At 42.9% G+C, this 17,609-nt stretch overlaps 1 protein-coding gene across 1 annotated transcript; it reads left to right on the top strand.

Moving 5' to 3' along the window:
* The first annotated feature begins 1,776 nt into the window (after positions 1 to 1,776).
* Positions 1,777 to 15,635, top strand: LOC146525165 (ras-related protein Rab-11A). The gene is made up of 5 exons (XM_085159515.1): positions 1,777 to 1,974; positions 7,903 to 8,098; positions 8,504 to 8,697; positions 9,036 to 9,116; positions 13,155 to 15,635. Exons 1-5 carry the CDS (start codon positions 1,935 to 1,937, stop codon positions 13,289 to 13,291), a joined length of 648 nt encoding a protein of 215 aa, XP_085015641.1. The 5' UTR covers positions 1,777 to 1,934; the 3' UTR covers positions 13,292 to 15,635.
* The last annotated feature ends 1,974 nt before the right edge of the window (positions 15,636 to 17,609 follow it).

Here is a 17,609-nt window from a genome sequence, read left to right as displayed (position 1 = left end):
TATACCAGACAGTGGAGGCCTTCAGAGAGTGGCGTGAGTCAGGGAGAGGTTGATGCCTGGTGAGGATCCCCCCAGTTGGTCAGCACATTTGTAGTTGGTGAGGGCTTGGATGCATCTCCACACCTGGTGCAGGTTGTTATCAGTTAGGAAGCCCTCTATCCTCCTCCTGTAAACCTCCTTGGCCTGTTTGATGCTCCTCCTCATGTTGACTGTAGCCGTGCTGTACAGGTAACTGTCTCCTCAGCCTGAATTACAAGTTCAACACAATGGACTCGAGTGAAGTGGATGCAAGAGGGTGACGAGATAGCCTAAAACATAGTTAAAAGTGAGACAAGGAAGCAAAACTAAATGCAAAACAGAGGAGACATCTAGCTGTACAAAATAAAATGGGCAGTAAACGTTGTGGAACAGAGAAAAGACACTGGAAAAGCTAGACTAACCAAAACAGAAAGGATTACTTAATCGATATAAACACTCCATGTAAATATTTATTTAAAAATATTAATTAAAAACACTCAATACAAATGCAGTTAAATCAGCACAACATCATCTCTGATTTGTTAAATCAGCTATATGCTTTAGCAACTTTCCTTTTTGCTAAAGCATATAGTTAGGGCTGGACCAGGTGACCCTGAATCCTCCCTTAGTTATGCTGCAATAGATGTAGGCTGCCGGGGGATTCCCATGATGCATTGAGTTTTTCCTTTCCAGTCACCTTTCTCACTCACTATGCGTTAACAGACCTCTCTGCATTGAATCGTATCTGTTATTAATCTCTGTCTCTCTTCCACAGCATGTCCTTATCCTGTCTTCCTTCTCTCACCCCAACCAATCACAGCAGATGGCCCCGCCCCTCCCTGAGCCTGGTTCTGCTGGAGGTTTCTTCCTGTTAAAAGGGAGTTTTTCCTTCCCACTGTCGCCAAAGTGCTGCTCATAGGGGGTCATATGATTGTTTGGTTTTTCTCTGTATCTATGAAGCGCCTTGAGGCAACTTTTGTTGTGATTTGGCGCTATATAAATAAAATTGAATTGAATTGAATTGAATTTATTTTCAAATACAAAGAAATACAAAAAAATACATATCAGCTGGGCACTTTTCTGCTGAATAATAAACAAGCATATTTCCATTACTTTAGCTTGTTATTTAAACATTTTTTAAATATGATAAAATTTAAATTTTATATATTAGTTTTATTTGAAACTTTAATCTTCATCTTCACTGACCACAGTAAGCACACCATCTTTGATGGAGGGTTCATGTCTCCTGGCATTAAAGGTTGGAGAAGGTTGGGGGAGGGGCATTTATAGATTGGTGTTGATAGATTTTAAATTTGTAAAATTTTAAATGCAATTACCCATGACCGTGCCGGATAGCTAGTTAGCTAGCACATTTACTATTAGCTAAAGTGGTTTTTGCTGCTACTGAAGCGCAGAACACATGAATTTGGGACTTCTGAGGGTGCAGTTGAGCGCTTGTATTCACTGATCTGAGAGGTTGTAACCACAGAGTTATAGTTGTAAGCAGTTAAAACATTAAATAAATAAATGAGTAAAAACTGAATTGCAAACATTAATCTACAAATTTATGTATATTTTCTCTGTAACTATACATTTAAAACGCAAGTGAAAATACAAGTTTACATTTTTTTTTACACATTATCTCTTTTTTTTTGACAGCTCTCGCATTTTACAACGTATTTACTTCCATAAATCGTCCCTAAAGGAAAAGTTGATAGTTGGGAAGTATATTTTTTGACCACTAGATGTCTGATGTCAGAATTATGTCGGTTTTCTGCGGCAGCGAATGAGAAGAAGAAAATACGGAAGTACGGCTCCCAAACATATTCCCGTTGGAAGAGTAAAATACTGCAGATTGCCGTATTTGCTTTGAAACGAAGCATATCTTGGACTAAATATTCAATCTCAGTAAGACGATGGGGACTAGAGACGATGAATACGATTATTTATTCAAAGGTAAAAATGTGAATTTCTCGTTAGTGTCGTAGCTTTTAGCCGATAAGCTAAACAGGCCAGCTGGTCAGCTGTCAGGCTAACTAAGCCAGCGTCAACCTTTGTGCTGTGGTTGATTTTCACCGAGCTTTCAGGAAATTGTAGGGAAATTGATATGAGGGTGTATACCTCTAAACGGCCTTCACTTGAGGGTTGGCGTTATAGTGCTATTTTCTTTACGTACGGTGTATTGAAGTGATGGGGCGTCTGAAAAGAAAAGAACATTAGCTGTTAGCTACTGTTAGCTTGTTGATGGTAGGCGCGGACACGCCTAGCGTTAACCGTTATCACGTTATCTTAGGTCCAGCCTGACAAGCTACAGAAACTTGTGTGAGGATTGGAAAGAATGCTGCTTCATGAACACGTGACCACAATTTTAAAAATTCTTTTCGCCATTATGTTATTTTTAAAGTATTCTTATTACTGTGAATGTGTAAAATTTGCTTAAACAGTCAGGAAGATTGTGTTTGGTTTACTATTTTTGTGTCATAACAATGCTTCTTGGTAATAAGTCTTGTACTGTTGGAATGCCTTTCTATTACTCCTTAAATGGTATCGCATGTTTGGGTTGCACCCATGAAGAACTATGCCAGTGTCAAACAACTATCAACTCTTGTTTTGAGCTTCTGGTACGTCAGGTATGGACAATCTGATGTCTGATTAGCAGGGCATGAACCTGATCGGTCAACATGTTTGACTGATCTGATGAGATCCATGTCATAGGGCGACTTCAAGTTGGTGTTTTGCAAGACTAAGTTTCAGCATTATTTTTGAGTGAGTCCTAGTGCCATCTCCAAACTGAAGGCCAGGTCCCATATGAGGGTGGATATCAGAGACAGGCTGTGCAGTCGGTGTCCCAACATCACAAACACACTGTCAGAGCAGTACTCAGTCTTCTACAGATTTGCAATCAAAGTTTGGAGGACAATATTTCTTATGGTTTTGTACCCAGACAACCTGGAGCAGACTGCACAAAGTGTGTTAGGAGGCCTGCCATGACTGCCCTTCACTGTTAGTTTCATTTAGTGTTGATAATGGGTGCAAGTGAACCCTGAATGTGTATAGGATTGTTACGTTCAGCAATGAGTCCAGATTGTGCTTACTGCAGTTGGCTCATAGTGTCAGAGTATGGAGAGGATGCGGAGAACCCTGTGCTGATTTATGCACCGATACGGTGAAAGCTTTTGGTGGAGGCAGTGTGACGGTGAAGAGCAGCATCTCCCTCAGTGAAAAACAAAGCTTCTCATCACTGGTAATCTCAGTGGAGCTAGATATCAAGATGAGTGTCTGTAACCAGTGGCAATCCATATCTCCACAGTCTGGGAACAATCTCTGTCCTCCAAGACGCTTAACCCACACAGTGTGGAGTTTATCAGAGACGAAATCCAGAATATAGGTGTGGAGAGCATGCCAGCAGTCCTGATGTCAACGCAGCTGAATGCTTGTGGCATCAGCATGGAGGGTGCTAGTCCTGCCAGAGTAACCAACACAACCACACTGGCTGCCTTGTAATAAATAATGGTTGACGAATAGGATGCAATCCCACAGCAGTGTGTGACCAAGCATGAGGGGAAGATGAGGCTGTCGTGGCTGTTTGGTTCTTCCACATGCTGCTGAAGTCTCTGTTAAATGATGTGTGTGTTGTTTCTTCACACTTTCAATCCAGTAAATGAATAACGAGTCAGTAGCAGAATATGTCTGACGTTGGCATTGGAAGTTTTGGCAAGTTGTTATTGGTGTAACCCACATGCTCACCTTTGTTACTTAACCCACAACTTTGTTTTTCTTTCACCATCAGGCAGCATGCAAGGGGAAATAAACCGGTTCTTTAATGGTTTAAGATTTATTGCCAGGCAACATTCTTCCAACAAAGAAATAATGAACCGAACACTAATTTCATGACTTTCTGTGCTAAGTTATATATTTGTACCCACAGTAGTTTCTGTGATAGGCCAACAGGACAGTTCTTTTTATTTAATTTTTTAAAGATTTAGTGGCTTTTTTGAACAACCACCAACCTGTGAGATAAAAAGCAGACTTTCACATATGGCAAAATTCACTTTAGATATTTGGGAGCCCACCACTCTCCTCAGTTTGCTGTCACACATTCCTGTTTATAAAATTTGCCTTAGTCTGCTGTGTGCTTTTGAGGTCCCAGTTGAAGCTGTCACAAAATTATTCACACGCTTTATGAGTTGTTTTTTCTGTATTGATTGCAGTATGATGACTACTAACAGATTTACTACTAACAAAGTTCAAGACAGACAGGCTTTCTCTGCCTTTGCTTGTTCAACAAAACCTCATTGAAGTTTTCAGGCGGGTGACCTCATACCTTCCCTATTGAAGATAACGGGAATCACAGAGTTGATTATCAGCTTTCTCTGTTCCACCGGGCTTTCTGCTTCAGGATCTGTGCATGCTTACATAAAAATGGGTGTTTTGTAGGTTATGATTCTTCTTTTGGGTAGAAAAGGATCCCCAAGATTGCTGCCTGTGCTACTCAAAACATTATTATGACTTCTAAGGTGACGGCTGCACATTAGAGCGCTTTAAACTGAACATATTGTTTGAGGTTATATATCTGCACGTGTCTGGGATCAGTCCAAAGTACCTACCCAACAGTTGTTGCATTTTTCTTTTATGTTCCTGTGGTTGGAACATGATTAACGCTGAAGGCCACCATAAAGGCTCTGCAGTGGGAAAACATCCTCATAACATCGCAGAATTTCATAAAACACGAATCGCTTTGATCTCTTACAGTAGAAACATGGCTCGGCTTTTTGAAAATTGTTGTTTTCTAATCTATGTGGGCCTATCGTGCTGCCAAAGACTGAAAATGAATAGCTGCAGGTTTTTTTAAAAAAAAAAACAGCTGCAGATGTTTTTTTTGAATTTGTGTGTATCTGTTTTATACGGAGTAGTGATGGGATTTCCGGCTCTTTTTAGAGATCCGGCTCTTTCAGCTCGGCTCACTAAAAAGAGCCGGCTCTTTCGGCTCCGAACCGGCTCTTCAGGTTGTTTTGTTGCTTTAATTATTTAATCATTAACAATAATATAAAATTATGCAGAAAAGGAATTACTAATGTAAAAAAAAGTGGTTTTATTTATATATGTTTATATATGGCCCCTAGAGACAAAGCACGTACAAACTCTAAAGCATATACAAACTCCAAAAAGCACGTACAAACTCCAAAACACATTTCTAGCGTTAACTGAACTTCCAAAACAGAGCTACCCAGATCACTTAAATTACACAATTGAAAGCATGTGTGTATTGTTTGTGTATTTATAGCCAAGCACTCATATTTATTCAAATAATTTAAAAATAAAATTCATTTACCTGTTATTACCACACACCAAATCCGGTTGTTGATACTTCCTGGCTTGTGTAGCCACTAGGTAACAAAAACTCAACACTGCACCCTAGCATCCTGGAGCACTTCTGTTGTCTTTTGTATGTGATTCTGAGTTTGTACGTGCTTCTTAGTTTTTACGTGTTTTGGAGTTTGTACGTGCTTCTGAGTTTTTACGTGTTTTGGAGTTTGTACATGCTTCGGGGTTTGTAAGTGCGTCTGAGTTTTTACGCGTTTTGGAGTTTTTACGTGTTTTGGAGTTTGTACGTGCTTTGTCTCCAAGGGCCACCATAAATATACTTTATTTATTCACTCCACATAAAATGTAATAAATAAATCATATAATACAAAGAACAACTATTTACATTTTAAACTTTTAACTATTTAAATTTTCAGCTTTTTCCTTTTAAATAAATTTAACGTGAAACAACACAAAACACTGCAAACCACAACACAATTAAATATATATTAAAATATTAAAACAAAAAGAAGATGCACATTCTCTGTCATATGGGCCTGCATGATTTCTGAATCCTTTATCATCTGCAACTGAAAATAGTGGATGATTACTATACCTTTCAAATGTGACGTTGTTGTCCCTCGCTCTCTTTCTCTCTGGCTCTGGTCCTGTGCTACTGCAAGTGTAACTTACGCCCCTCCCCCCTCTGCCCAGCGCAAGGTACAGGCCGCGCGTGCGGAGTTTAGCGGAAAAAAGGGCGAGAGAGAGGGTGAGAGAAAGAGGAAAAAAACCCAAAAAAAACCTCACGGCTCCCAATAAGGAGCCGGCTCGCGTCGTTCACTTCAAAGAGCCGGCTCTAAGAGCCATTTCGTTCGCGAACGACCCATCACTAATACGGAGCCCCGCAGGGGACATGGGAGAAAAAAAATTAAGACGGACTTTTGCGAGATCTCGCAAAACAAACTCGGGATCTCGCAAAACAAACTCGGGATCTCGCAAAAGTTGAATTCCAACAATGGCGGCAGCTACTTAGTTGTAATGTTACTCTTTCTGTGTCACAAAATACACTTTTAAGATATTTTGAGGCGGGAATGTAGTTGTGTAAACGTCAGATACCTGCTGTTGTGTTGCAAAAGTGCTCCGACGTTTTCGGAGATCTGACACCCACTAGCTCGAAGCTAACGGGAGGTCGAGACCTACTACAGCCGGGAGGAACACCGCTTTCCCGGCACATCGTGCCTCGACCTCCCGGTCGGCTTCGAGCTGGCGGCCTCCGAAGAATGCGGCTAAAACTTTTGCGAGATCCCGAGTTTGTTTTGCGAGATCTCGCAAAAGTCCGTCTTAATTTTTTTTCTCCCGTGTCCCCTGCGGGGCACCGTAGCTTTAGGCCTTTATCTGTAGTGTCAGATTTCTGCTGGAGTTGGCTCTAATCTTACCTGCATCACCAGAAAACACTGATGCTAACTAGTTTGTAGAAAATGATATGATGTTAGGCGTGGATATTACTAAAGAATATCACACAAGAGTAGTAATGCTAAGTTAGGCCTAGGAATTTAAAGACTTTTAGAAAAGTTTACATCGTATAATTTAAGTTAATGAATTAAAACCCAAATATCAAATAGTTTTATCCCAGCTCGAGTTTTTAAAGTGTAATTATTGGCTATGAGCTGTTTAGCTGATGAGATGAGCTCCAGGAATATTTATTTATCCAGAGGCTGCATTGCAATTATTGCTGGGAAAGGTTTCATTTTAATGTGAAAAATATAAGGTTCATTTTGACTTAAATATTATTTATTTTGTAACAGAAGTCAAACACGTACTGCAACACTATGTATATTGTTTATTTTAAATAAGTACAGTTTAACAGTGTAACTGTTTCTCCCTCCTAAACAGTTGAACTTTCTCACTGCTTGACTGCAGCTACACCTCATGTACATTCTGTGGTAGTTTCATCTCTGTAATCCTGTGTTTTCTGTATATAAGATTTAGATTGGTTATTATATTGTTGGTTTATATACCTTTGTGTGTGTGTGTGTGTGTGTGTGTGTGTATACAGCGCTCCCTCATTTATCGCGGGAGTTAAGTTCTAAAAATAACCCACGATAGGTGAAATCCGCGAAGTAGCCAACTTTATTTTTAGTTATTATCATTATTATAGATGTTTTAAGGTGGTAAAAGCCCTCACTACACACTTTATACACTTTTCTCAGACAGGCGTGAACATTTTCACACTTTTCTCTCTTGTTTAAACTCTCAAAGTTCAAACCTTAGTAGAAAATTAAATCCAGCATTATAGATTTAAACCAAAGGCTCCTGTGAGTGACGATGTTTTGTCAACATTGTTGTTTGTTTTTATATATATATATATATATATATATATATATATATATATATATATAAACATGCCTTTTTTAATATATATTTATACCGTTCTCGTTGTCATTGGCCTTTCATGTTATCTGTCAAAACATTGATGGAATAAGTTCTGTGGACTTGACCATCTTTTATACCGTCATAATCATTTGACTGTTTTCTTGCCCAGATTCAGTTACGTTGCGTTTTCTCCATTGTGTGATTCAGTGGTCCTTATTGGGGATTCGGGTGTGGGGAAGAGTAACCTGTTGTCCCGCTTCACCCGCAATGAGTTCAACCTGGAGAGCAAGAGCACCATCGGAGTCGAGTTTGCCACGCGGAGTATCCAGGTGGATGGCAAGACGGTGAAGGCCCAGATATGGGACACAGCGGGTCAGGAGCGTTACCGAGCCATAACCTCAGCGTGAGTATAACAGCGACTACCAGAGGAGGTTTCACGTCTAGATCTCTTGTTATATATCAGTGAATTTATTTTATTGAGTTAACTTATGTAATAATTCCATCAGATGAGTCGGATATTTCAAGGGAACATTGTTATCCAAAAAACATCCACAGTTCTTTAAGTAAATTTCTTGGAATATTAATATTTTTTTACTCAAAAAAACCAAAACAAAGTCAATAAGTTGACAGTTTCTTGAGGAAATGATGTGTTGTGGGCTGATGTAGTTCAGTTGTTGGACCATAGTTAATATTGACGGAGTAACAAACCACAGCCCTCAGCAGCTGCACACAGTGTTCAGGTTTGTTCCAGCTCTCGCTGCGACAGCGTGGTAACGAGTGTGTCGATGTGCACGTGGCTCTGATGCAGATACTACCGCGGGGCCGTTGGTGCTCTCCTGGTCTATGACATCGCCAAGCATTTAACTTATGAGAACGTGGAGCGCTGGCTGAAGGAGCTGAGGGATCACGCCGACAGCAACATCGTTATCATGCTGGTGGGCAACAAGAGTGACCTGCGCCACCTCAGGGCTGTTCCCACTGATGAGGCCCGCGCTTTTGCTGGTGAGACATGCTTTTCTGTTACCCTGTGGAATAAAGTGTCTATTAAGTATCACAATTACACAGAAATCTCATGATAGGATGAGTATAGCCTAAATGGCAATTCTAGAGCCTGAAATCTTATAAAAATTGTAAATATTAGAACTATGCTCTGAGCATCAATGCATTAGTGATAGTAGTAATAAGATCTTTCATTTGCTGTGATACGCAGTGAAGTAATTCTGTGTAACTGTGTGGTGCACACATTCAGATAAACCTGTGTGATGGCTCAGACTGACTCACTGTTTGTGTAAATGCGACGTATAATCTGTTCATAATGATTGTTCCGCTTTGCCCTGCAGAGAAGAACGGCTTATCTTTTCTGGAGACGTCGGCTTTGGACTCCACCAACGTAGAGACGGCCTTCCAAACCATTCTGACAGGTGTGTGATGTGTGCACCTTTAGACTCCTGCACCTTTCACAGGTCACCATAAGGCAAAAAATACCCATCAACTAACACACTGTTGGCCACTGATATCTGAGGACATGCTGCCCAGTTGAACAGGTGTCTTTGTTATCAAGAGCTGTCACGTTTATGAGGCCGGTCGCAGTGTGAGGAAGTTTGGTGCAGAGTGAACGTCTGCTGCTGGGAGTCGTGTAAACAGAGTTGACCCCACAGCCGTGAGTCTCTTTATGTCACAGTGGGTAGTTTACAGTTTTTATGGGGATTATCCAGGCAAATATTTTGTTTTACTGTGTGTGTGGGTGTGTGTGGGTGTGTGTGGGTGTGTGTGGGTGGGTGGGTGGGTGGGTGGGTGGGTGTGTGAGACTGTAAACTAGGGTTGGGCGATATGTAAAAATTTCCAACCGACAATCATCAGTCCAATAATTGCTGATGGGCGATATATTAACGCCTGCGCAGACTTTTTGATGGGCGGAGCAAAGTAATCATGCACAGACTGATTTGCACGTTTACAACGCAGAAGAGTTCCAAACATGGACGAACTCGTTTCCCCCCAAAAAATTAGGCCTGTCGGCATTAACGCGGTCATCACGTTAACGTGATTACAATTTTTAACGAGCTCGACCCAAAAATCTGTTGACAGAGACATTTCAGGGATTTTGAGTCAGTCTGCGCTGCAGATACGTTAATTGTAAATCGCATTAGTCACGGTGACGGCGCGTTAACACTGACAAAAAAATATAAAGTCACCAATTTGGGATGAAAGAGGTAAGCCTAAGCATGTAACCAAAGCAGCGTGTCACGTGTGCAGACGTATAGTGTGAGCAAAGTACTCTAACTAACTTGCATGAGCGTGCACGTGTCCACCATCCGCTGAGTATGCGAGGCTATCACCAGCTTCTGCAGCTCCATCAACGAGCATCTGGGCGCTCTCTGAGGAGGGGGCATGTGCTCGCAGATGAAAGAGGGTGCTGTTAAAACAGCACTATTGTTTTTTTCTGGTGACTGCATCTATTAGCGCTAGGCCTGCTCGATTATGGCAAAAATGATAATCACGATTATTTTCACTGAGATCTCGATTATTTGACGATATTTATTTAACAATAACAATGTTGAATAATGACTTTAAAGCCCTCCAAAGTGTGGAGGCCTATCTCCCCTCACCACACTCCCTGCCGGTGACTGATGCCCTCAGGGGTCGGTGCGTTGGTGGTTCTTGGTGTCCGGGGCTGGGCGCTCAGGTATGTACCAGCTCACTCCCGGTGGCTACTTGGCGGGGCCTGGCGCCTGCTGCTCGGTCAGGCCTCTTCCGGGGCGCGGGGGGCCCTCGGGCCTCCGGCCTCTGTGCCTGCGGCTCGGTTCACTCTGGCACAGCTGGCTGCCGGCAGAGCCGGCGGGCACGCCGGTGCAGCCCCCTCTAGCTTCTGCCCGGTGGCTACTGGGTGACCCCTCATCTGGGGATCCTCAGCCCTTCCCATGAAGGTGGCACGGATGCCCCTCCGGTGGTCCTCCTTGGGCTCTTGCACTCTGGGGCCTCTGGATGTCTGGGGCCTGGATCTCCTCCATGCCTGCTTCATGCCCTGGGGGACGGGGCTATGGCTCTCTACATCCTCTAGCAGACCATTACATGGGGAAACCATTTGAATACAAGCGCGCCGATCCACACAGGTGTGCACATGGGTGTTCACTATTCGTAGACTTAAATCACACCTTTCTTGGCTGCTACTTCAAAGCACATTGTGCGCTGTCTGTCCTGCGTGCTGCACAACAACATTCAATATTTAGTATTTACTGCTGTTTTCACTTAGCTAGATTAATGCGATGGTGTTGTGTATAGTATGTTGCATTGTTTTGTTTTTTTTTTTGCTTGTTTTCTATTCTTTTTCTCTCAACAGGTGATCCCGGAGATATTTTTTCTTCCCCCCTTTCTCACTGTCCCTCTCCCCTTCTGTTTTTCTTTTCCTTCCTCTTTCTTTCTCCCTTTCCTATCCCTCACTCATGTCTGTCCCGTCTGTAACAACTGAAAATAAAATAAATAATAAAAACAAAGGTCGATCAAATGGACCAATACGGCAATGCCATGATGATCCATTTGGCAAAATAAATCCATTGGGTATCCTTGTTGGTCTTCAGACAACAATTCTGACGGCTAAAGAACCAAATGGGACAGGCGAAAAAAAAAAAAAAAAAAAAAAAAAAAAAAAAGAATAATGACTTTAAAGATTGTCAAAAAATAATATAAAATAGTGCAAATACTGATAACAGTGCAAATGTTTGCAATATAAGAAATAAATGAAAATGTAAACATCTATGTTTAGTGAACTTTGCAGTGTTGCTCTGTGGTGCAGCTACGACACTGTAGCAAAGTTTACACACTGTGTCTACTTGATCCACGTCTGACTCATGAACCAATAATGTTTCCACACCACTCAAGTTTTTTTTACCTCTTTTCAACCAACAGCAGTCACTCTCCTCTCCAAATAACTTCTGCTTAGCTTTCCGAGCTTCCCTCGGGTCCTCTTAATCAGCGGTCCCCAACCCCCGGGCCTCGTACCGGTACTGGTCCGTGAGTCGTTTGGTACCGGGCCGCGAGAGTTGAGGCTCAGGTGTGAAATGTATAGTTTTCAGGGTTTTTATCGGTTTTCAGCGTTATTTTGTTATTGTTTTTATCGTTTACTCGGTTTTCCTGGGTCTTTTCACGTGTGTTATGAATAAATCTTCTTTTTTTCGGTACCGGTACTAGTTTTATTTTGTTGTATTTATCCGCGACACCTTAAAGGCCGGTCCATGAAAATATTGTCGGGCATAAACCGGTCCGTGGCGCAAAAAAGGTTGGAGAACGCTGCTCTTAATTGTTGTGACACGTGTTCGAAACGCAGAGAGGTGCGCTCGATTTGCCACACGGAGCAGCGCGAGAGTAAAGCACGAGGGAGGGGCTAATAATCGGCTCAGTCATTTTTAATGATCGTTGAAAGCCCGGATCGTAATCGTGATTAAAATTCGATTAATTGAGCAGCCCTAATTAGCGCCATCATTATTAGCAAACTTACTGATGGGCAGATAAATAAATAAATCGCCTGTTTAAAAACAATCGTCGATATATTCGCCCAACCCTACTCTAAACATATTTCTGTTGAAAAGTCGAGCACTTTAATTTAGATACTGACTCTCGTTTCATCAGCTTCAAGTGGCCATTAGAGTAACTGCAGTTTTCATTGGAGATCGCTCTTTGGTTGTGTTCATACTTTAAATGTGTAATTGTACTTAAAGTGAACAACAAACGTGATACTTGGGTTTTAGATTTTTTCTCTCCATAGAGTAACGAGCAAAATGACATCAGTGCTTTCTGCTAGAATCCAATCACCGTTTACTTTAAGCCAACCACAAATGCATACTCTGATTAAATACTGTTTCGCCTTCTGTTTAATGTTTGCCTTGTAATTCTCCCCAGCAGGTTGCAGCTACTTTTCTGCAGGAACATATTTGCACAGTGTTTTTAATAACATGTGACACTGGGGAATAAAATGCATGCACGATATTTGAAAAAATGGTAAATGGCCTGTATTTGTATAGCGCTTTACTCGTCCCTAAGGACCCCAAAGCGCTTTACACCCATCCACACACACATTCACACACTGGTGATGGCAGCTACATTGTAGCCACAGCCACCCTGGGGCGCACTGACAGAGGTGTATTTGTTAGATAACACTGTGTGATCTACATCCTGGTCACAGGACGACAGTACTTGGAAGAGGCGGAGCCAACATTTAAAGCTTGATTGATTTTCAGCTACACTTACAGGATGTTAAGAAAGTTTAAAAAACGTCTCTTTCAGTGATAGTTGTAGTGATGACTCACATGATGAGAAGAGTGTTTTACATGTGGCTGCCATGCTTCCTGTTAGTCAGCTGCAGGGAGGAATGACACTCCTTCCATGAGAATAATTTGTTTTGTCACATGTCTATCATCTATTAACTCGACGCATTACTTCTCTTCTCCTCCTCGTCCTCCCATCAGAGATTTACCGTATCGTCTCCCAGAAGCAGATGTCGGAGCGCCAGGAGAGCGACATGTCTCCCAGCAACAACGTGGTTAATATCCAGGTGCAGCCCACTGAGAACAAACCAAAGATGCAGTGCTGTCAGAACATCTAGCCCAGCCTCAGACCCGCTACTATCTCTCCCCCCGATTCCCCCATTTCTCCCTCTCCTTTCCTCCCTCGCTCCCCGTCAACCTTAAGCCCCGCCCTCGGATAATAGACTGCCTCGACATACTGTTTGGCGTGTGGGGAACGAGCCGCAGCTTCGAAGCCGTGACCTGATCTCTGCACCTACCTCCTCCTGCTAACCCTGTTCTTCCCCTTCCCCCGGTAAATATTCTCCCAGTTTAGGATGAACCCACGTGGGGCGGCCCTCCCTACGCAGCGCCCCGTTGTCTTTAGACTACTGCAGGACAGCAAGCAGCAGGCATTTCATATCACGTTAGATTTCATTACTGCAGATGCGCTGACATGTCACAAAAATGTCTTAATATATGAATGTGATTTGTTTTCTTCTTCTCAAGCTCAGTGCTCCGGTTGATTTCTCCACTTTTTTTTAATGTCTTGTATCATATATCTGCTACTAAATCTGAATTTAAAGCTTTGCCTCTGTTATTTTAGCGCCCCTCACTTCCTCTTTAGTGCAATGTACTGTTTTGGAAACTACGTGGATGTATCGAGCACATTGCGGACGTTTGCTCCGGTAGTGTCATGCTGTTTGATGTGATTTCTGTGAATATGACGCCGGACTCTTTTACTTTTGTTGAGCTTCAGTTAGTGGAAAGGCCAGGGGAGTATAGCTAGCATGCGGCGCGCAGCCTGGTAAACCTTGTCGGCATTGTCGCTGCATTTGCAGCAGGTGACGGGTTGGTGACAGCGTGCCGAAGATGGACCTGTGACGTCCAGGTGGTTGACTTGAACTGGACTAAATGTGGAACACTATCATCATTTTAGGAAGCCTGAACAGGAAGCCTGTGCATTTGAATCATCATGTTCTATTTTAAGTGGCTGCACACCGAGTTACTCACGCTCACGTTGAACGGGACTGAACACAGGATAAATCTAACAGGCTTTTTTGCTCAGCATTAAGAAAACATGCATTAATTTCCAACATATTTGACCACTATGCAGAAACTAGCACATGGCTGTTTGGGTTTTTTCCTCTAATGCGACTTCTATAGCAAGCGAAGGAAAAAGAAGTATGAGTAAAGTAGCTGATAGCAGTCTTGTATGACATTCCTATTATAGTCAGTAATCTTATAATGTGAAGTTTCCTGTTGTCTAGCCAATTCTGCTTTGCATGTAACCACAGTACTGTAGTTAAGACACACTGAGAAAGTAGGAAGATGTTTTTCGAGGTTTGATTTGCTTAATAAATCATGCACTTAAGCGTAAGAGCTGATCTAGTAAACATGCTTACTTATTTAGGATTAGGCTTTTGCTGCACATATAAAATTTGGACCTCTTTTGCCAGTTTGGGACGCCGGGTCTGTTTAAGAACCAAAAAGTGGCGCGGAGTCTGAACCGAACCTGATGTAGTGTGGCGTTGCTCCTCTGGCAAACAACAAAAATCAGTGGCTTAAGCTTGTGGCCAACTCACGAACGCCTCCTCGACCTGTGGAGACCGCTTCTCATACGCTCGCTAACAGCTCGCCGTTGTGTCCGCCTCCTCATTAACCAAGCTTTGTGTGTCTCTCGAGGAGGAGGACGGCCATGTTGCCCCCGTCACATAAAGCCTACGCACACCAAGCTGCCTCTGACTTCAACACAATGCATGGCTTTGTGTACGACTGCACCTCCACATTGTATCGCCTTATGTAGCTACATTGTCATTACCGTTTATGAAATCTTGATGGTTGGTTAGGCTTGGCTAACTAATACGACACGCTTAACGAGTTAGCTCAGTTTAATCTGTAACTGGCAGGCTCCTGCTAAAAGCCTTCAAGCTGAAATTTCAGGTTCTAGCAGACATATACAAAGCCCCAACTTGGTGTATGTGTCTAGCAGCAGAGGGTAAATGGGTAACTCCAGAATGTGCGAGCTTTAGCTGGCCGTGCCAATGGCGTTTTATCGAACAGACGGCACTGTCCACTGGGCCTCCCCAGACTCGACAGCAGGAAATCTGTGGACAAAGCAATTTCTTCTGACAATATGATTTCTTGTTTCACGTACCTTTTGTTGTCTTCATTTTTCCCTGTGTGTGTATGTGTGTGTGTTTCTTTGTTTTTTTTAAATGTGTTTTGATTTCTTTCTTTTTTTTAACTGTTGAATTCTATAACTGACTGTAATTTCAGTGTAAACACATAAGTGAGAAATTATGTCATTTCAATGAATTTGGAGCGTTAAATATGAGAACGGGTCAAAATGAACGGTTTTGTTTTGTACAGATTGATAAATTGTACAATTGTGTCTATATCTTAAGTTATCAATTCATCTTAATAAAGCGCACCGGTCAAAAAGCTTTCTGCATTTTACTTTTTATTGTACTGTGAAGTCTTACAGCAGTCAGGTATAAATGGTAAATGGCCTGCATTTGTAAAGCGCTTTACACAGTCATCCACACATTCACACACTGGTGATGGCAGCTACATTGTAGCCACAGCCACCCTGGGGCGCACTGACAGAGGCGAGGCTGCCGGACACTGGCGCCACCGGGCCCTCTGACCACCACCAGTAGGCAACGGGTGAAGTGTCTTGCTCAAGGACACAACAACCGAGACTGTCCAAGCCGGGGCTCGAACCGGCAACCTTCCAATTACAAGGCGAACTCCCAACTCTTGAGCCACGATCGCCCCCAGGTATAACATGGCCACTGACAGGTGACGTGAATACTACTGATCATCTCCTCATCATAGTGTCAGTGAACATTTTTCCCTCAGAGTTACGTTAGAAACAGGAAAAATGGGCGAGCATAAGAATTTGAGCGGGTTTGACGATGGCCACATTGTAATGGTTAGATCTGTGTGACCTTTGAGCCTAGGTCATCAGCTACATGACTGGGCTTCCAATCCTGAAGCTCTTGTGTTGCCAGCCAGTTGTCAGTATACTGACGTCAGATCTCAACGTTGATTCTATGACATCGCCTGATATTGACTAAACATTGTTTCAATGTTTCCTTGCTTTCTGGGTAGCTTTTTAAAATGTGGTCCAAAAAAGGAACAGTGGTGGCGTAAAGCTTGTTTATGCATGTGAGGAGCAAAGGCTGGTGCAATTCAATCGATGAACTGCTCTGGCTGAAAATGCAGAAACGTTATGCTGGTTTTAATCAAAGCTGTCAGGACACCATGCACAGCAGTTTGTTGTGTAAGGGGCTGCAGAGCCGCAGACCAGTCAGGGTGCCTGTGCCGAAATATCCACTGCAGAAAGTGTCAACAATGAGCACACGAGCATCACGACTGGACCATGGTCTGAGCATTGAGGCCTGGGCTGATGAATCACACTTTCTTTTACTTCACATGGATGGCTAGATGTGTGTGTGTGTCGCACCTGGGGAACACCTGGCACTATGGGAAGAAGGCGAGCCGGCGGAGGCAGTGTGATTCTTCATGGCTTTGGCATCTTTCAGCAGGATAATGCATCTTGCTACGAAACAAAAAAGCAAATTCAATCCAGTTAAGCAACTTTCGGATTTGCTGGATAAGGAAGTCCAACACATGGAGGCTCTACCCGGCAACTTAAAGGATCTGTTGCTAACGTCTTGGTGCCAGATACCACAGCATATCTTCAAGGGTCCAGTGGACTCCACGACTTGATGGGTCACAGCTGTTTTGGCAGTAAAACAGCTGTCTAGTCTATTTTTGCTTTATAAAGCATTTATAAATGAAATTAAAAGTACAGCAAGATGCGAATAAGCGTCGGTTATTTTCTCAATAGAGAAATGACACAGACAAAGCACAAAGAGATACAGAACATAAAAATATTTATTTCCAGATGCAAACAGAATACTGTAATGTAGGTAGGGTCAGAGTAATAATATGATCTCTCTCTCCAGCGTGTCCTGGGTCTGCCCCGGGGCCTCCTGGTGAGACATGCCCGGAACACCTCGACCAGGAGGCGCCCAGGAGGCATCCTTGTCAGATGCCCGAACCACCTCAGCTGGCTCCTTTCGATGTGGAGCAGCAGCGGCTCTACTCTGAGCTCCGCCCGGATGTCCAAACCCCTCACCCTATCTGTAAGGGAGACACCAGCTACGCTTTGGGGGAAGCTCATTTCCGGCGCTTGTATCCGCAGTCTCGTTTTTCCGGTCCCTACCCACAGCTCGTGACCAGAGGTGAGGGTGGTGACGTAGATCGACTGGGAAATTAAGAGCTTGGCTTTTACACTCAGCTCTCTCTTCACCACGACAGACCGGTACAGCGTCCCCGTCTGCTGATCTCCCTTCTCCCGTCACTCCTGAACAAAACCCCGACATACTTAAACTCCTTGACTTGGGG

This window comes from Neolamprologus multifasciatus, chromosome 1 (genome assembly GCF_963576455.1).
Source record: "Neolamprologus multifasciatus chromosome 1, fNeoMul1.2, whole genome shotgun sequence".
Classification (NCBI taxonomy): Eukaryota; Metazoa; Chordata; class Actinopteri; order Cichliformes; family Cichlidae; genus Neolamprologus; species Neolamprologus multifasciatus.
This window is presented reverse-complemented; position numbering and strand designations above follow the sequence as displayed.